Raw genomic sequence first — 20,804 nt, forward strand, 5'->3', positions numbered from 1 at the left:
TTACTATGTTTCATTGACTATGTTGGACTAAATTACTAGGATATTGAGACTTTTTTTCTTCTTTATAGATGATGGATAACGAGATATGTTTGATATCACGGTGAATATATCAGGATTACAACGATCTACCGTTTTTTAAAAGTAATAATCTACGGCTTTTACAAAATCATGGTGAGTCAGCGTGATTTTAATATACTCACTGTGATTTCAACATACACCAATATTAAAGTCAAAAACAATTCATAAACCTTAGACATTTGACGTGATACAACTCTTGCTCAAATATTGAATGACCCATGAGTTATGGGATACTCCTCAGTTTTTCAATGTTAATCTATTAAACTTGGAAACATTAATACGATATCATATAAAATTCTATGCTGGTTGATGAAAAATAAAGAGTTTATCGTGCATGTTAGATTTTAAGAGTTAAAGTTGTTGCATTGGTTAGATTGTGCAATTTTACTAAATTGATTATACGTGAGTGATAGTACGAAATGTTTATAGTTTTTTTTTTTTTTTTTTAACAGTAAACAAGAGCTTAACATTTCATAAAACATAGAATATTACATCTAGATAGTATTGACATTGAAGGTACATTCCCCAACAAACTTGAAGAGTCAATACAAGAGAAATAGCCTACTAATTCATGATTTACAATACACATCAACACATCAACTTTGTAGACAAATATGAGAAATTCGACCGTAATTCACAACCTAACAATCCATTCATCAACATCTTCCATTCTCTAAAGGTGACAAAGGAGATGTGAGAATCCAAAGTCTTTTTTCCTATCTAGTTACGAATCATTTTTTTTGGCTTCATCACGCACATTTCGACTATATTTGGTCTCAGATTTTTTCACTTTGAGACTCTAGACAGAAATCAGCCGATAAAAGGCAAAGGGGTTGAACCTGGATTCATCCTCATAAAAGGCAACAAAACTTGTGTGATAGTTGCAATCAAATCTCAGTTGAGGCCAATGCTTAAATCCAACTAAACTTAAAGATAGGACGCAAACCTTAGAACAACATAAAAAACACACAGAACATAAAAAACACACAAAAAGAACAACAAACACACAAAAGATAGAGCAGAAATAGAACAACGTTAAAGAAACCCAGTCGAGAATCACCCATGGAGGTTTCGGATGTGGACGACTCAAAGATGAAATATGAGGAAGGAGGGTTATCCAGACTTCATCTGGAGGCTTCCGTGGAGGCCTTTCGAGGCTGAGATCCAGAGGTAAGAGGCCAAATTCAGTTTTCTGCAAGATAGAGAGGTGTTGAAGCTTCAACCGCCTCTTCCGTATAATCATAACAACTCGAGGAGGTGGCTCCGGTGGTGGCCGTTTCGTTGAGGTGGAGGAGATCGCAAGGGGATGATGTTCACCTGTGAAGATCTCTTCCCCACAACCCTCTATTTCGACAGCGACGTGGCCCTCTTCAGTTTCTTCCTTCGTAAGATCCATTTTGCCCCAAATCTCCATAGTTACAGAAAACACAGAATAAGGAGGAAAAGACACTGAATCGAAACACGAAGACAAACATAGTGGAGACAAAGGACTAAGATTACCTAGGGGAGAGACCCATTACAGGCTGGGAAAGCCAGAGCAAGCTGGCGTAACCGCCTCCTCACACCTAGGAAACCATAGAAATGATGGTGGTGGTATCACGATAAGTTAGAGAGAGAAGTGTTGTTGCGTGTGAAAAATAAATTTTTAACCATAAACCAGAATTTTTGAAAATTTACTATACAAAATAGGTTTAGTGTGTATCCCTAAAAAAAAAAAAAAAGGTTTGGTGTGTGATTTTTTTTCTTCCATAATTTATTGGTTTAGAATTGTTAAATGAGACCAGTTGCATCAAGTTCATGTGTAATATGACTATCTTCGATAAAAATATTCAAAATTTGAAGATTTAGTATGACCGATCATTCACAATTGTATATGGACTGCAGAAAGAAATTGTAATGCATATTAGTTTTAGTGCATTGTTTTTTCTAAATTGATTATTTTGATTTTTGATATCGGACCAACTTTACTGTCTTTGAATGTGAATTATAAATTGATGGTAAATTCTACAAAAATGTCTAAATTTATGATGTATGTTGTAGAAAATTTCTGGAAATATTGATTTGTACTATGTACATACTTTCATGTTTTATGACTTCTAATGAAGTATAAAATGATAAATATTACATGAATTGATGAAGATTAACTTAGACTTAAAAGGTAGGTTAAGTGTGATGAGTTTCAACCTTCGCACCACCTGTGATCCCCTTTTCTTTTTCGGCAGTCCCTTGTTCGTCCTTTGAGATCTGACGCAAGGATTTGATTATGGTTTGGGTTGACAACTTTTACCGATTGGTTGTAGGTGTGCCGAGATTTGGTGTTGTTGTAGGTTTCAGGTTTTGCCCCCTCCATGTCGGAAGATTGAGGTTGTGATCGTAGGTGGAGACACTGTCGTTGTTCTTCAAGCTTCGGGTTTGGGTGGTGGTATGCACCTGTTTTGTTTGAGTTTTGTATTTTCTGTTAGTGTGTTCGTATTGTTCTTTGTTTATACTATTTTATTTGTTTTATGTTTGTGTATTTCTAATTAGAGATTGGGTATGTTTTATTTATTTTTATGTTTCTGTGTTTCTAATTAGAGATTAGGTGATACTTGATGTGGCCTATTAACCCGAAAGGGTATGGTTCTATTAACCCGAAAGGGCTGCTTGCTTGCTAACATGTTGAACTCATTTCTCGATCTGGGTTTAGACACGTCTATATGAAACCGGTTGAGTTGGTAGCCCTATGATTTTATGATGTTCCAAGTATGTTATGATCTGTAAGTCTCAAGGCATCAGGTCTACCACCACTCTGATACCGTTTTTTTTATTCGTCTCAGTCCATGTGACTGTTCTGGATTGTTGCTCAAAAAAGTTTAGATCAAATAACTAAGAAAATTAAGATCGAAGGTTAAATGTGTTTTTTGTCCTCCCTTTTTAAAAACTAGTTTTTGTTCCTTAATTTCACCTTTTTTTCTTCTTCTTCTTTTGAGTTTTCTACCCTTGGCCCATTATGTGGTAATTTTTGCTGATGTGATATATTCATTAATGATGTGACATAGTTTATACCGTTACACCGGATATCCATGACATAAAAAGCCTATTAAGAGTTCCCACATCGGTAAAAATGACTCCAAAACGATCTAAAGATGAAAATTCATATAAAAGTGAAGTTAGAGGAATAAAAAATTGTTTTAAAATGGGGATAATTTTTTTTATTATGTTGAATTAGGGGACCAAAAATGCATTAAAACCTTATATTTATAACAAAGATATCATAAAACATAAACTAATTTGTGAAGGGATGTGCCACATCTCACATGTGTGTAAATTCTTAGTGTATATTTGGTATTCCTGCAAGTATGTTAGAATCACGGTGATTTGTGAAGGGATGATCCACCGTGATTTTACGGAAACTACAAAGTGTAGTTTTTGAAAAGTCACTGTAGATCGCTGTCACTCTGACATACTCACCGTAATACGAATCATACGCTAAGCTTGGTTTAATATCACTGCAATGAATCACTTCCTGTTACTTTGTGGACTCAAATTATGTGCAACTTTGTTGTCGCTGCATTTTAAAAAATAATCGTTTGATGAAGATCATACTTTTCATATTTTATCAAGTTTAAAATAAAAATTCGAAGATGCAAATCACATGGACTATCTAAATCTCTACATTGTCCTCTTTTTGGACAAAAAATGCATATGATAGTTTGAGGGAATATAAAATAAGAAAAAAAAATGATCGTATTCACACTTCAATGCAAATCTATCTATATCATCTGAAGGATATGGAATATACATCACATATTTCACCTTTCACCCTTTCAACATTACAATCATTTACTTATCAATCATTTACACCATACGCCCATGCCGAAGCCTCCACAGTTGTGCACACGGACACCTTTTAATCATTTTAATGTATCATGAATTTTTGAGTAGTTATGATCGAAAACTACGATCTCATGCAAGAATTACTCTTCAAAATATCAAAATGATTCCCATGTAATCGAGGGAAATGAATTTCCACTCACAAATACCGCCCCGATTTCTTGATTCAATCGATCAGTATCGTTGGATATAAGACCATATAGTTCTCATGAACCATAATCACTTGAGTCCTTCAATCAAAGTCGTATGAATCGTCTGATTCCCTTAAGAGATATCCTAAAGTGAGATATCCTTAATGGATTGATTACGGTGAATGCTTACTTGAACCCGCATGCGATATGAGATGTCCTTAAGTGAGGAAGCCAGTGTGTCTCCAAATACTTGGAATTCAGACTTCTCATGCAAGGATTCTGCATTCAACCAAGCAGGGTATCAGTAGCTGTTCGATTATGATTGAAAATACCAAACTTGAATCTGGATCGTTTGATCTTGATGGAACAACCACCAACATTTCAATCGCGTGAATGCTAAGAATCCCTGGCTGTCGGGGTGCCGAATCCAAATATTTGATTAGGCAGACATTATAATTGAGACGCATTGTCACTTGATAATTTCTTTTTCAACACCATTTCAAGACCTTTTATTAGTAACAAGGTGAACCTGACAAGCAGGAACAACAACACCAACGTCTAAACCAATTCTTTGGTGGTTTTTCAGATTTTGGATTAGGAGGTTCCATTGGCTTCTCTATCACTTGTTCTTGAGGTTGTTCTTGTTGTTGTTGATGATGTTTCTTTTCAATTTTTTCTTGCTTTTCTGATTCTATTGTTTCTGAACTAGTTCTTACTCCATCAGCTGTTAATCTAGGAAGAAAAAAAAATCAAGAAAAATAATAATGGTTAATAGCATACCCTATATATAAACCCGTTTAAAAATAATCAAATTCATTATACATTGTATTGCTTTGAAGAACAAAATCTAAAATGAAAATATATGAAACTAAAATGATTATAATTACACCTCTAATATAAATTATAGAGCATAATGACATACACATATAAGCAAGAAGATATGATGAGAGACTCACATAGGAAATTGAAATGAATGGTTGCTCATATCGCTTTCGACTGAACGGTACGAGACATTGGTCGCATAATTCTTAGGTTCTTCACTAGGAACCACCACCGCTTTATTATGATCTTCATGAATTTTGTCCAATGTATTTGTATTGACATTTGTCGATGTTTTGGTTTTATCATGGTCATCGTCCTTCAAAACTAAATCTATTTTTTCTTTTGATGTTTTAATATTGTCCTTCCCCAAAGGCAAATTTGTCGTTTCATCTAATGCATCTATTGAGCCATAAGACGAGTCCGGCGACATAGAATGTCTCTCCTTACCCACTTCATTTTTGTCATTATTATGATTCACCTCTTGAACTGGTGGCAATGTCGTCGATGTGCCGATAAAATCACTATTCTTTGGAAATTCACCTGATTTACTACTGAATGCAAAAAATTGATCCTTTGAGAAACTGTAGTTTCCCAAATGAAGACTAAACAATGATTCATTTGATTGAACACTCCATTCCATGGGACTTGTAGGTTTAGAAGCAAAAACAGAAGATGGTATTCTACTTGGATCATATTCAAAATTAGGGTTAGGGTTAGGACTCATTGACTGAGGTGTAGGAGATTGCATAAATGTTCCACTATGAAAACTCCAAGCAGGTGAACTACCACCAACATTACTAGATTCTTCCAAATTTTCTATGTTATCATCTGAATCTAGTGAAGTTTGTGATGAAATTGAAGCACTTGAATGCTTTTTGTGATGATCAATTGGATTTTCTCCATCCTTAGGAAGATCAAAATGTACTTTCAATTTTTTACCACTTCCTTTTCTATTCTCATAATTATATGAAGCCATTAATTTTGGAGCTCTACAAAAGCAAGATAAAAAGTACATTAAGATCTCACAATCATGACAAAATTGTCAATAGATTTTTGTAATCTAGCATATAATTTTGATAATAGAATTAACAAGGTTTTTGATTAAAAAAAAGAATTAACAAGGTTTTGTATGGATTATATTTTTGGCACAAAAAGAATTTATTTTAATATTTTATTATATGATAATGTCAATTGTCATGTACATAACAAAAGCTACAAATATTACATCAATCATTTTACAAGAAGAGATAATTAGCATCATCAACATACATATTCAACAAAAACAACAAAAAAAAAATGATTGAAAAATATAGAATTTTCTTATTTTACAATCCACAAATAATTTATAAGGAAAAAAAATATAAAACTTACTCAAATTATTAGAATTGATTCTGGAAATCCTTTAGCTTCAATTTATAACAATCCTTCAATCAATAAATTGGCAAAAGATGAAGGTTAATGTGAGATTAAATGTTTGTTACACATATAAGGAGATGAAATGTAACACATAAAATTAAGATGAAGAATTTGAGGAAAAGAGGAATTAATTAAAGGGATGAAAACTGGGTTTTAGGGTATATGGAATTGTTTATGGAGAACATAGAAATTGTTGACATTGAAAATGATAAAGGAAGGCAAAGAGAAAATCTCGGGAATCAATCTGTTTTATTTAACAGAGTGATTAATTATGACATATTAGAACTAATCCAACTCTATTAGCCGTTACTCTTTATATTGCTAGAGACCAATGAGTCAATGACAATGTTTTTGTTTTGTTATCTTATCAATAGTTTTATATCCTTATATATTTCACATAAATCTATATTCAAACTAAATATTGTTTATTCAATTAAAAAAATCTTGGTAGTATATCTTATCATGAACGATAGAAATGACAATGATAGGTGTCAGCAATGTAGTTTGAATCAATTTTTAGGTAAAAATAAAATAAAACATTCAAATATTAAAACTATATGTGGCTCAGTTTGAATGACACCTTATTGCTTAAGAAGAAGAATTAGGTAAAATTACTATTTTTTTTCTTTATCATCGTTTTATCCCAACTCAGATAAAAAAACACTAGTTATAATGTATTATATACGGCAAAAGACTTTTATGCGTCAAAATATAGTATATGCCTTTAAACTCAATTTTTGGATACCAATTACCATCCTTGGTCCTTGTTAACAAATTATGATTGATCAAAGACCTATTATTATTCTTTTCTACAGTCAAACACATATTATCTGTAATTTTGTTTCAAGATTTGAAAAATCATAACTAAAAAGTCAAAAATAGACAAAATCCAGCACAAAACAAAACAATGGGAAGAATGACAATATTGTAAATATGAGAACATTGGAGGGTAATTAGAGAACCATAATAAAGGAAATTATCCCCTAGAAGTTTGTGATTGTAATTCATATCAGCTACTATATGGATGATAACTTTGATTTCTTTATACAAAACTCTCTAAACATGAATGAAGCTTAGCACAAAATAATTAATAATCATGGTAGTTGTTTTGCAGCCTCATGCTTTCAATGTTTTTCTCCACAGTAAGCTATTTTATGGCCTTATCTTTTCAGCTTTTGAGCTTTATTAATTGTTCACAATGTAGTATATACACATACATATACATTACATTATTTGCATTCATATGATTCATCCATAGCTAATGCAGCCATAACATTAAGGTTTTTGGAGACTGTGATAGTAATTTAAACCATTGACCATAATCTTGATATGAAGTATATGTTTTTTGAACAACTTCAAATGAAATTTAACTTCTCATGTTATGCTGTTTAACTGTTTTACTAACTACTTAAACTATTTATCATTTGCAGCTACAAAAATTTACCATGCGCAGAATCCAACAATTCATATAACATCACCATGCCTAATTCAATGTTTTAGTTCTTCTATCCATCAGAGACCGTCTCAAGTTGCACGTGATTGCCGAAGTAAAACAAAGGTATATTCCCTGCAGGGTCTTCTGAAATCTCAGGACCTATAATATGTTTGCACTTTTTTTTATCCTTCTGTTTTCAATGTTTCTGTACAAAGTTTCATATAGAAACAGTGAGAACAAATTTTGATTGTTATGTTTTGATTACACAATTTGGAAAACATGAAGAGTGACAATTTTGAAATTAAAATAAAAAAATGCAAAATAAATAAAAAATTCTACCAGGCTCTTAGTATTCTTGTGATTAATTAATAGGATTCTTTGGTACACCAAGTACCAACCCTGATTTCAGAGAAATTTGTTCATTGGGTCATTTAGTATGTTTGGTTTTGTGAGGCTTTCACGTCAATCACGATAAAAAACCATGTTGACGTGGAAGCTTGGATTTGGAGCTTTGATGAAATTGCGGCAAAAAAAGTACAAGACTCACAATTGAAGACTGAAACATCAAACCAAACATATATTTGTCAAAATTGATTTTCTTAGATCAATGCTCCTAAGAACTGCTATATGGTAGGATAAATGTGATAAGAACAGGTGTCAACTGTCAAGTTTGAACCAAGGTTAGGTCTAGCCGAAATGGCTAGTCTTCCAGACCTAAAGTTTGAATCCTAGTTGGGAGAGCTATCCACATTTAGTGCTCGACAGTTCCTCGAACATGATTACCTCCAGTGGAGGTAATCTGTAGGAAGAAAAGAAGAGATGTCAAGTGTTGTGGCCTGGGTCATTTCATATATGTTAAACTGCATAACATCTAAATGCCCTTTTTTTTTCTTTTGTTTAGTACTAACAATAAACTTTGTAACAGGTTTTTGCAATGAGGAGAAGAAGGGAAAATGAGAGAACATATACTTATGTACTATTAGAACCAGGGAAGGATGAGAGGTTTGTGTCAGAGGAAGAGTTGAAAGATACTTTGAAAGAGTGGCTCACAAATTGGCCTGGCAAGACTCTGCCTCCTGATCTTGCAAGATATGAAACCATTGATGATGTTGTTTCTTTCTTAGCAAAGTCCTTTTGCAAACTTGAAATTGATAGAGAAGTTGGATCAGTTCAGTGGTATGAACTTCGTTTGGAGTGAATATATAGAATCAGATTATTCCATCAACCATTTCATTTGTGTCTTGCCAACTTGTGATTGTAATAGTTGAGGAACCATTTGTGTTATTTAGAACATTCCATTCTCTTGTAACTGACACAAACATGTTATTTATAATTTGGATGAATAGTTTAATTAAACACTTGCAACATAAACATTTATTATAAAAGTGCTTATGTACAAACTATTTTCATAAAAACTATAAGTTGTTTTTATAAACTATCCAGCAACACTTGTGGAAATTAACCGAGAACAACTTAAAGACATGTCATAAGTTGTTTCCATATCAAGATCCTTACAACAGAAAAGTACCACTTCCCTAATCATATCCCCATTTATCGTAAACTATCTGCCAAAGTATACCAAATCAGAGAAAAAAGGTTGAAAAGAAAGAAGGATAAACAATTTCTACTAGAAGGGTAAAATAAATTGATCTTATTTGAAATCCTTACATAAGTTTCTTCAAGGATCAATATGTTAGGAGAGTACAAAACTTTTTAACATCAGAGTATGTTGCTAGAAAATCCTACTTAGGAACAAAAATCAGTAGAGCATTATATAGTTCTTTAAGATACTTCATTATCTTCAAGTTGAATTCCTTGATTATCATGTAGAACAAAGTTCCATTGAATTCCTCAAGTTGAGTTGAGTTTCTCATCAATCAGCATTGGAAGCTTGTTTTGAAGAGGACTCAGATCCTGCAAGCACATGTCTGGAACCTGCAGTAATCGGCATAAACTAGCATTGTTAAAAATAACCACACTGAAAATTACACACCAAATTAACAATCCCACATATTGTAAGCATGAATACATCAGACACGACACTCACACGCCGACACAAATAATAATTTGAGCAAATGAATTTATTGAATTATTAAATGTAATCACGTGTGTGTCAGACACCGAACACATATACGATATGAAGTGTCCGTGCTATATATGTTATATAAGAAATCTGAAGCTGTTATTGATACCTTTGGTTGATATTTACCAGGTCCAGGTGGTAATAGTGCACCACCCTTTTTGTTTATGGCAAGAAGGCCTTTGGTTACTGGGGACATCATCATATCAGTTGGGCTTGTATACCTAACAAAATGAAGTAAAAAAAAACAATTAGCCAACACATAATGATAGATAGATATTCATTCACTAACCCAACTAAGGACACAAAAATTGATTTTGAATGTATAAATTCTTTAAAATTGGTTTCAACATAAAAGTGATTTACTTTTGATAAATTAAAAAATAATTGCAGAAACAAAAATTACAAATTCTAGTTTTAAATTAGAATTAATTATACCGAAACAATCAATTAAACTACCAGATAACATAAAACATGTCAAAATCAATTCAAATAAGCACGCAGTCTTAACCATCACTGAATCAACTTTAAAATACAACTCGAAATATGAGCCGTCGGATCTTTATGGAATTGCGTCATTACAGAGAATCTAATATAAAAGACAAGGTAGATACCTTTCAAGATATTTGAATGGTTTGGGGAGTTTGAGATGATATGGGGTGACAGGTTTTCGCAATTCATTGGAGGGTAGTTGATGATGATCAACCGGAGGAGGAGGAGGAAGAGGAAGAGGAGGAGTTGGTATTGTTTTGCATTGAGATTCCATTTTTGGAGGGGTTTGCGACATATTTTCCATCACAATTAGTTATGTGATACTGCTGCACTTGGTTATATAAGGTGAGTGGGTGGGTGTTTTTAGGAAATTGAATGGCAACGGTCGAATTTAGTGAAGATGCTAGAAATGAAGAAAATTGGGTTCTATTATGCTGCTGTTTGTCCGTTGGGACTTGGAATGGTGGATATGCATAAACAAAATGGCCCACCAACAAAACATTCATTTTTCAAACATTAAAAATATAATGATATATTTTGCTAACGAATGTCGACTTAATTGATAAGGAATTAGCTTATATGTAAGGTTAATGCGATAGTTGTTTTGATGGATGATATACCTCTTAAACGTCATTTGAGGTTTGAGGTATGTCATAATCTTAGAAAGCAAACAGAGCCATGCTCACTTAAATTTTTTAGTAAAAATAAAAATGTAGTTATTTTTATTTTTATGGCATGAAAATAAAGTATTTTTTAATGACGACGGTTAGTAATTTGTAGATGTTAGTTCAATATTTACTCTTTCATCTGAGTTTGAACTCGAGACATACAACTCTTTATTTGCTAACTTAAATCAATTGAAATATCTGACTTCAATAAAGTATTCGTAATCGTCTCATGGGTGATAACGTGTTGTGTAAACATCAATTTTGGTCCCTGGATTGCACCTCAGTGTCATAACGGTCATTCAATCAAGAAAAAACACAAAAAAAAACCCCGACTCTACAATATGTTAAGTGTTATGGTCTCCGATGTTAGATTTGGTTGTTATCTGACCCAAAAAACTGAGTTGACATTATTTTTTGCTGACAAGGAGTGTGTGACGTGGCATTAGAGACTAAATTAACAGAATATATATATATATATATATATATATATATATATATATATAGAGAGAGAGAGAGAGAGAGAGAGAGAGAGAGAGAGAGAGAGAGAGAGAGAGAGAGAGAGAGAGAGAGAGAGAGAGAGAGAGAGAGAGAGAGAGAGAGAGAGAGAGAGAGAGAGAGAGAGTCAGGATCCGTTAATCAAAAGGCTGTTAATTACTCATTTGAAAGTGCATGGTGACACCAACTTTAATTTTCGCACCTTAGTACTTCTTTTTTCCGAAACCTTCAATTGCCTGTTGTTATCATGGTTTTTGGGTGCCAAGCCATTAATTGGACTTGTACCTTTCGACCGTTGATATCTCTATTTTTTCTTGGGAAGGGCAAAATTGAGAAAAAACCCTTAGATTCTAAGTTCGGGGGTCGGTTTTACTACGGGAAGGTGTTAGGCACCCGGAGTAACTATAGTCCTCTATAGGAGCCGTTTTCCTAAGTCTATATTCACGCTTATTTTTACTTACTTTTGAAAATGGGAGGTTTATTTAGTTAAGAATGGGGAGAGAAGAAGTAGAATTTTGATTTTACTTCGGCTTGGATGAGTTTTGACTCATTGCCTACGTACCGTTTTACGGGATCAAAACCGGCGTAGTTCTTGCTAAAAAAAGACTTGTTTTTCTTTTGTTTTAATTGTTTGATTTTAATTTTTGAAAAAAGGTTTTGAAGAAGGAGATTGGGAGGCTTCATGAGCATTAGATTTAGCAAAAAAAGTGAGGTTTGATTAGTGATTAGAAAGAAAGTCTAAATGATTAAGATGAGTTGAATTTTTCTTAAGAAAAAAAAGAAAGGAAAAAAAAATGAAGTGTTGACTTCATACTTATTATGAAAATTTTTGAAGTGAAGTTCAATTGCTTTTTTTGAAAAAAAGATGGATTTTCCCTAAGTGTTCAAACCTAAGCGCTTATCTAACCATACAATCCTATGCATACATCTAAGGTGAGTGTGTGCGTGTCGGTGCGTCATAGTGTCCATAGTCCATATTACAAAAATTGCCTAAATACATTCTATGGCCCCTTTGCCAAGCTACAAACCAATGATAACAAATTACATTACCAAATGAATTAAAACTTGCAAAAAAAACAAATGCTAGGCTAAAAAGTGGAGGGAATGCTAAATGAGATGCATGAAACATGAGATGAAATGGTTAGTAACCATAAAGCACAAAATAATAGGAAATATTCAAAAGGAAATGCATAAAAATGGCAAAGAAAAGGTAATAGAGTGGCAATAAACCTAAAAATTTTGATGTGATACCTAAAGGTGCTTGTAACCCATAATCATCACATCATGGCAATTTTGAGAGAAATTTTGTTTCAAGCCATGACATGAAATTAATGGAGACACATGCAAGCAAAGTATCACACCAAATTCATAGAGAAATTTGACACTTTATTCTTTAAAACAAACACTTGTTGCTTGTAAAACAAGAAATCCATAAAAATCATATTCAAATCAGCAAAAGAAGCACATGTCCAGAGGCATATTTATCACAAGATATGGTATCATTTATTCATAACACACATCAAAGTATCAAGAACAAAAACATAGCAAAAATATACCAAAAGTGTAAAAACATATGGAAATTAGTTCATGCCATCTTAACATCTTTTACATGCAAGAAAACACCATAAAAATGCCAAAAATATGCCAAGAAACAACTAGGATTTTTCAGGAATTTTTATAAAAAAAAGTGAGCAAGCAACAGGTTCAGATAGCAAGAAAACGGTGTAAATAGCACAAAAAAGCAAAAAAACGTACAAAAGAAGGCCCAGCCCAAAACCAGAGGAAACGGATCTCACAGGGATACACAGGGACCGTTGGATTGATCCAAGGTCCTAAACCCTAGATCTAAGGGCTCACAACGCAGGGGATTGGACCGGTCTTGAACCGGTCCGGTCTAGCGCCCTATATAAAACCCTAACGCGCCGGTTTTTTCATTTGTCACACACCTTTCTCTCTCTAACTCTTCTCTCTTCTCTCATCTCTCTCTAAACCCTCACCGCCGGTGAGGATGAAGCCACGGCGGAGACCTTGAAGGTCCGCCGGAAGCTTCATCTTCTCCGGCGCGCCTAAGCACCTCCGGTGACCTAAATTTCCAGAACTTCAAAACTTCTACATCAAACGATTCGTCTTCTTATCCTAAGTATGATTTTGGCACTGGTTTTTACAAACGAATCTTGAAACGACGTAGATCGGGAAAAAACTTCGTACGGTTTTGAAATTGACTTTGATCTTTTTTTGAAAGAAAATGTTTAGATCTTTACGGATCTACATCGTTTCGTCGTTTATTGCCTCTCTAGTGCTTATTTTCGCTTTCAACACTTAGATCCTTATGGATCTAGGTTTTGTGTTTACGGCTATGGTTTTCTTTGTGATTCTGGAAATTTTTTTGTGTTTATTCACGTGATTTTGCAGGTTTAAACTATGATATTATTTTTGAAGAGAGATTCTGAGTTTTACCTGAGTTTTTATGGAGATTCTGTTAGGTTTCTTCGGAAACACTTGGATTTGGCTTTTGCTTGTTGATTTCTGGCTTTGAACCGAAAATAAATCGGTGATTCTTCTTTCCTCACTGATTCCGTTTCTTCATCTTCTTCGCCGGCTTAAAACCTTGCTTCTTTCCCTTTTCTTCTCCTTTTTCAACGCCTCTGTGATCGGTGTTGGAGTTCTTCGCCACTGGGGAAGAATTCTCACCTTGAATTGCAGAGGGATCAACTCAGTGATGAAGATTCGCCATTGAATCTCTGAGAGTTTGATGCAAAAATCAATGAATTTGTGTATGAATTTTGGTTCTGGAAATTTCTAGGGTTCTTGTGTTCTTGATGAACTTGATGATTTTTCTGTTTCTGATCTAACTGAATGGAGAGAGAAAGTCTGATTGTGTTTGTTGAGTTGGCGTGTGATTAATGGCTTTGAATCTGACTCACTGTTTATATAGTTGACATGTGTACACTTGAGCCAATGAAATTGTGACACGTACCCTGGACTTGCTCACTTGGGCGCTGCTTGCTATTTTAAGGACCAATCTGCAAATTGTGAAAATGACAAGGACTGGACTGCAAAATTAAAAAAAACTTGAAATGAAATAAATAATAAAAAAAACAGTTTGGACAAAAATGCAATTTTGGGACCTCAATTGAGGGACCAAAATGCAATACAAAATAAAATTTGAATAAAAAACGTAATTTGACCAAACGTAAAGTGAAACAAAAATAAAATTGACAAAACGGACTAAAACGAACCAATGGCCTAAATGAGGTACTTCAAAGTAACCTCCCCATGCCAAAATTTCATGTGAAATGACCAAAATGCCCCTAGGGCTAAAAAATGACCTAAACTGACTCAAACAGACTTGACACTGACTCAGATGCAAGTTTGAAATGAATTTAAACAGGGTTTACTGACGAAATGTCAAAAATGAATTTGAAAAGACTCGGAGATAGTCACAAGGATGAAGATGGGTCCCACTGCAGGAAATGACCAAAATACCCTTCTGTATGACCTTTTGCAAATTTTGAAATAAACTGTAGAAAAAGCAATGTAATGATTCAGAGGCACTTTTGAATGACTTACAAGACAAGTAAAGACATTTCAAAAGGTTTTATGCAAGAAAAACATAGGTAAAATTGTGATTGAAAATATCGCGAAGCAGAGACAATCCGAACTGTGCAGTTGAAATTTGTTAACTGACAAAGTTTGAAAATGAAATTGGGCCCAGTATTTTTAGGTCCAAAAACAGGGTATAACAGCTGCCCCTATTTAAGTTTCTTTGTCTGGAGAGTCAAGAGACGGAGTCTTTGGCTTGACAGGACGAAGACACTTAAATATTAGCATTTGCACTGTGTTTGGACGTAAAAATACGCCTACCCATTTTCAAATAATATGCATGCCATGCATCATTTGGATTATGAATGCAAGACCTCATGGGGATTGGAATTAACAAAATATGTCGTATCCATTGCGGGATTGGTAGACATTGACAAAGATAGTGAATAGCAGAGTAACGGGAAACTGGAAACAAGTTGGACAGGTACAAGCTGTTCTTGGATTCAAACTAGCCACTTGACCGGGGATGAAACAAACAGACAACTGCGAGTTGTTCTTATGGATTCGAACTGGTCACTCCACAGGGGATAGAGGTTACTGGACAAACATGAGTTGTTCTTATGGATTCGAACTGGTAACTCACTTGGGGATATTGGAAAGTGCGAGTTGTTCTTATGGATTCGAACTGGTGACCCGACTGGGGAAATTGACAAGTACGAGTTGTTCTTATGGATTCGAACTGGTCACTCGACCGAAAGCAAAGGCAAATAAACAGGTGTGAGCTTGTTCTTGGATGCGAACTGGTTACTCCACCGGACAGAAACAGATAGACAGGTACAAGCTGCTCTTGGATTGAGCTAGCCACTTGACCAAACGGAAACATATTGACAGGTACAAGCTGCTCTTGGATTGAGCTGGGCACTCGACCGATAACATAAGCGAATTGATAGGTACAAGCTGCTCTTGGGCTTGAACTAGCCACTTGACCGAACAGAAACATATTCACTGGGGATTGGTTTTGTTCTGACAAAATATAGATTGAGATTGACTTGACGTCGACTTGAATTGAAAGATGGAAATTGACTGATATTATTGGATCACAAGGCTTTGACAGAGAACCTGACATGAGTATCGAATTGAGACTGATGTTGACATTGAAAATGCAATATGCACGGATGATATAACAGTTTCATTAAATGCATGGGCACGTAATATGCATGTATGAATGCTTGTAATGCATGACTGTTGGCATTTTGTAGGCACGACTTCACGGGGAAGACAAGACATCAGAGTATTGGGCACGTAGTGGCTCGTGCTATATTACACATTCTTGGAAATCCTCTTTGGAGATGACGTCGTTGGGAGACGTATCGGAACCATGGCTGAGGGCAGGTAGGTATGCAACTCGCTGGGGATAGAATCTCAGAAGACTCTACTGGGAATAATGCCGGATGTATCGTGGACGTCGCATCTATGGTCAATGCTTTTTGCATGTTATTTTCTCAATTTCATTCATTCATTTTTTGCATCCCATTTTTGCCTGGATCGCCCTTTCGGGTTTTCGATCCACCGGGGAAATAAATTCTTTTCAATGCCCCATTTTTGCCTGAACTGCCCTTTCGGGTTTTCAATCCAGCGGGGTGCTCATTCTTGCCTAAGCCGCCCTTCCGGGTTTTCAACTTAGCGAGCCTTTTCATTTTCATGCATTTTCATTCTGTTTTTTCATTCTTGCCATTGACCAAAGACTATCCTGGAGGAGAACCTGCTTGTAACATATATTGAAATAGACATCAACATACTCTCGCTCATGCATGTTTCATTTGAATGTACCCTGTTGCTCAGGTTTGCTTTTCAAAACAGACAAAAAGTTTTCAATTTTCAAAATGTTTGTTTCAAGCATTGTCATTATCAAAATAGAAAGAAAATGTTTTGTATATAGCTTTGAAAGTAAAAAGAAAGCAGAGTTTCAAACAAAAGCACAAGCTCAATTTGATGTATAAGAGTGGTGGTCAGCCGAAGGCATGACTCCACGGATTCACAAAGCTTGGAAAATGGTAATTTTATTGGTTGGTGGTACATTGAACACAGTAATCACTACATTTCTTAGAAACTTTGAATCCACAAGTGCAGAAGCTTTTGATGAAGATAGGCATTAACAGCTGCAGATGCCCCAAGGGGGACGGTGGTTGGCCAGATATAGTTACTTGCCTTTTGTTTCAATCTCATTTTTGCATGAACCGCCCTTCCGGGTTTTCGGCTCATCGAGACGCTCATTCTTGCCTGAGTTGTGTACAATCTCAGCGAGCTTTTCATATTTGTTTTTTTTTTGTCCCTTATTTTTGCCTGGACCGCCCTTTCGGGTTTTCGATCCACCGGGAAGCGCATTTTTGCCTAGGCCGCCCTTTCGGGTTTTCGACCTACCACGCTGTTCTTTTCATATTTCTAGGCAAAGTATTTCTTGACTATATCGGCATTCACTGGATTTGGAAGCTCTACACCATCCATGTGTGTAAGGATTAAAGCACCACCGGAGAAGGCCTTCTTGACAACATAAGGACCTTCATAGTTAGGCGTCCACTTGCCCCTTGGGTCGGGTTGCTGGCTTATCCTCCTTTTCAATACAAGTTCCCCTACCTTGAATTCTCGAGGATGGACTTTCTTGTCAAAGGCAGTCTTCATTCTTGCTTGATATGACTGTCCACGAGCCATGGCATCCATACGTTTTTCCTCAATCAAATTCAACTGATCATACCGGCTTCGGCACCATTCAGCCTCAGATAACTTTGCTTCCATGATCACACGGAGAGATGGGATCTCCACTTCCAAAGGAAGAACTGCTTCCATACCATATACAAGAGAGAAAGGGGTTGCCCCGGTTGAACTGCGCACTGTAGTACGGTAGCCATGCAGAGCATAGGGTAACATCTCATGCCAGTCCTTGTAAGTGATTACCATCTTCTGGATGATTCTCTTGATATTCTTATTGGCGGCCTCAACTGCACCATTCATCTGAGGTCTATAAGGAGAAGAGTTATGATGCTCAATTTTGAATCCTTCACAAAGAGCTTGCACCACATTGTTGTTCAGGTTGGTACCATTGTCGGTAATAATCTTGCTGGGAACACCATATCGACAGATGATGTTGTTCTTGATGAACTTAGCTACCACTTGCTTGGTCACATTGGTATAAGATGCTGCTTCAACCCACTTGGTGAAGTAGTCAATTGCCACTAAGATGAAACGATGACCATTCGAAGCCTTCGGTTCAATCCTTCCAATCATATCGATGCCCCACATTGAGAACGGCCACGGGGATGACATAACATTGAGAGCGTGCGGAGGCACATGAATCTTATCAGCATAGATTTGACATTTGTGACATTTTCTGGCGTATTGGTAGCAATCATGCTCCATGGCCATCCAGTAGTAACCTGCCCGTAGCAACTTTCTTGACATAGTATGCCCTGTAGCATGGGTCCCGAAGGTACCGTCATGTACATCATGCATTAACTGCTCTGCTTCATGTTCATCAACACACCTTAACAATACCATGTCATAGTTCCTCTTGTACAGAATGTCTCCATCTAACAGGAATCTACCGGCCAATCTTCTCAAGGTCTTCTTGTCTTGTTTGGAAGCACCTGGCGGATACTCACGGCTCAGCAAGAACTGCTTGATGTCATAGTACCAGGGTCTATAGTCAACCACATTTTCACCAGCCTGATCGATCACATCCCCAATAGCAAACACATGTGAAGGTCTTTCAAGGCGTTGCACTTTGATTAATGGCACATCATTCCAATGGTTTACTCGGAACATGGAAGATAGAGTAGCAAGAGCATCAGCCATTTGGTTCTCATCACGAGGAATATGATGCAGCTCAACCTTTGTAAAATATGTCAGAAGACGTCTCGCATAATCACGATAAGGAATCAACTTAGCATGGTGGGTCTCCCATTCACCCTTTATCTGATTGATGACGAGCGCAGAATCTCCATAGATGTCGAGGTGTTTGATTCTCATGTCAATTGCTTCCTCGATCCCGAAGATACATGCTTCATACTCAGCCATGTTGTTGGTACATTCGAACAGAATTCGGGCGGTAAAGGGAATGTGATGCCCTTGCGGGGATACAATGACTGCCCCAATTCCTTTGCCATAAGCATTGACAGCACCATCAAAGACTAAACCCCACTTGCTATTGGGATCTGGACCTTCATTAATCAACGGTTCGTCGCAGTCTTTGGATTTCAAATACATGATCTCTTCATCAGGGAAATCGAATTCAATTGGTTGGTAATCATCAAGAGGTTGATAAGCAAGGTGATCGGCAAGAATGCTGCCTTTGATTGCCTTTTGAGTTTTGAACACAATATCATATTCAGACAAAAGCATCTGCCAGCGTGCGATCTTCCCTGTAACGGCCGCTTTCTCAAAGATGTACTTTATCGGATCCATTCTGGATATCAACCAAGTTGTATGATTCACCAAATAATGACGCAGGCGTTTGGCAGCCCAAGCTAGAGCACAACAAGTCTTTTCAAGCATTGTATATCGAGTTTCACAATCGGTGAACTTCTTGCTTAGATAGTAGATAGCATGCTCTTTCTTTCCAGTTTCATCTTGTTGACCAAGCACGCATCCCATGGATTCATCAAATACTGCCAAATACATAATCAAAGGCCTTCCTTCCACGGGAGGGACAAGGATAGGTGGTTCCAGCAGGTAATTCTTGATGCTATCAAAAGCTTCTTGGCATTCATCATTCCATACAACAGGCCGGTTCTTTCTAAGTAGCTTGAAGATCGGCCCACAGGTTGCAGTCATATGAGATATGAATCGGGAGATGTAATTCAAACGTCCCAAGAAACCTCTGACTTGCTTCTCTGTCTGTGGAGCTGGCATTTCTCGGATGGCCCGGACTTTATCAGGATCGACTTCAATGCCCTTTTGGCTGACAATGAAGCCTAATAACTTTCCGGACCTGACACCGAATGTACATTTGTTGGGATTCAATCGCAGCTTGTATTTTCTCAACCTTTCAAACATCTTTGTTAAATATTCAACATGCTGCTCCTCATCTGCTGACTTCACAATCATGTCATCCACATATACCTCAACTTCTTTGTGAATCATGTCATGAAACAGAATGGTCATTCCCCTTTGGTAGGTAGCACCGGCATTGATTAGGCCGAACGGCATCACTTTGTAACAGAAAGTACCCCATGGAGTGATAAAAGATGTCTTTTCTCTATCTTCAGGAGACATTTTGATCTGATTATAACCGGAAAAACCGTCCATGAAGGAGAACACCTTAGATTGAGCAGTATTATCAACAAGCACGTCAATATGGGGTAACGGAAAGTTGTCTTTTGGACTGGCTTTGTTCAAGTCCCTGAAATCAACACACATCCGAACTTTACCATCCTTCTTCGGCACAGGCACAATATTGGCAACCCATTCGGGATACTCAACTGTCATGAGGAAACCCGCATCGATCTGCTTTTGAACTTCATTCTTGATCTTGAGGGCCATGTCAGGATGAGTCCTTCTCAATTTCTGTCTGACGGGAGGACATTCAGGCTTGGTAGGGATCCGATGCTCCACGATCATAGAGTCTAGACCTGGCATATCTTCATAGGACCATGCAAAAATATCCGGATATTCCCGGAGGAGTTGGATGATCTTCTGTTTAACCCCTTCCTCTAGAGTAGCACCAATCTTGATTTCTCGCTTGTTTTCTTCGGTACCTATGTTGATAAGCTCAATCT

General features: G+C 36.3%; 3 protein-coding genes across 5 annotated transcripts in view; 1 reads left to right on the forward strand and 2 right to left on the reverse strand.

Annotated features, from left to right (window-relative positions):
- Window positions 1-5,034: 5,034 nt before the first annotated feature.
- LOC11414932 (uncharacterized) lies at window positions 5,035-5,880 on the reverse strand. Its single transcript, XM_024786033.1, has one exon. The coding sequence runs from the start codon at window positions 5,878-5,880 to the stop codon at window positions 5,035-5,037; it is 846 nt and encodes a 281-aa protein (XP_024641801.1).
- A 1,417-nt stretch (window positions 5,881-7,297) lies between these two features.
- LOC25495344 (protein CHLORORESPIRATORY REDUCTION 7, chloroplastic) overlaps window positions 7,298-20,804 on the forward strand; it is a 35,980-nt gene continuing 22,473 nt past the window's right edge. Inside the window, exons 1-3 of one of the 2 annotated variants that reach the window (XM_013595556.3) lie at window positions 7,298-7,462; window positions 7,751-7,878; window positions 8,681-9,126. In XM_013595556.3, coding sequence (XP_013451010.2) covers window positions 7,417-7,462; window positions 7,751-7,878; window positions 8,681-8,953 — 447 coding nt within the window. In that variant the 5' untranslated portion in view covers window positions 7,298-7,416 and the 3' untranslated portion in view covers window positions 8,954-9,126. Of the gene's footprint in view, window positions 7,463-7,750; window positions 7,879-8,680; window positions 9,127-20,804 lie in introns of those variants that run through there. The other variant, XM_039835223.1, reaches the window with a different exon arrangement.
- The window catches only part of LOC11422532 (uncharacterized), a 30,098-nt gene continuing 18,670 nt past the window's right edge, over window positions 9,377-20,804 (reverse strand). Inside the window, exons 1-3 of one of the 2 annotated variants that reach the window (XM_003618682.4) lie at window positions 10,450-10,653; window positions 9,948-10,059; window positions 9,377-9,690 (exon numbers count right to left, since the gene is read on the reverse strand). In XM_003618682.4, coding sequence (XP_003618730.4) covers window positions 9,607-9,690; window positions 9,948-10,059; window positions 10,450-10,631 — 378 coding nt within the window. In that variant the 5' untranslated portion in view covers window positions 10,632-10,653 and the 3' untranslated portion in view covers window positions 9,377-9,606. Of the gene's footprint in view, window positions 9,691-9,947; window positions 10,060-10,449; window positions 10,654-20,804 lie in introns of those variants that run through there. The other variant, XM_039835225.1, reaches the window with a different exon arrangement.

The sequence above is a fragment of the Medicago truncatula genome, chromosome 6, assembly GCF_003473485.1.
Source record: "Medicago truncatula cultivar Jemalong A17 chromosome 6, MtrunA17r5.0-ANR, whole genome shotgun sequence".
Taxonomy (NCBI): domain Eukaryota; kingdom Viridiplantae; phylum Streptophyta; class Magnoliopsida; order Fabales; family Fabaceae; genus Medicago; species Medicago truncatula.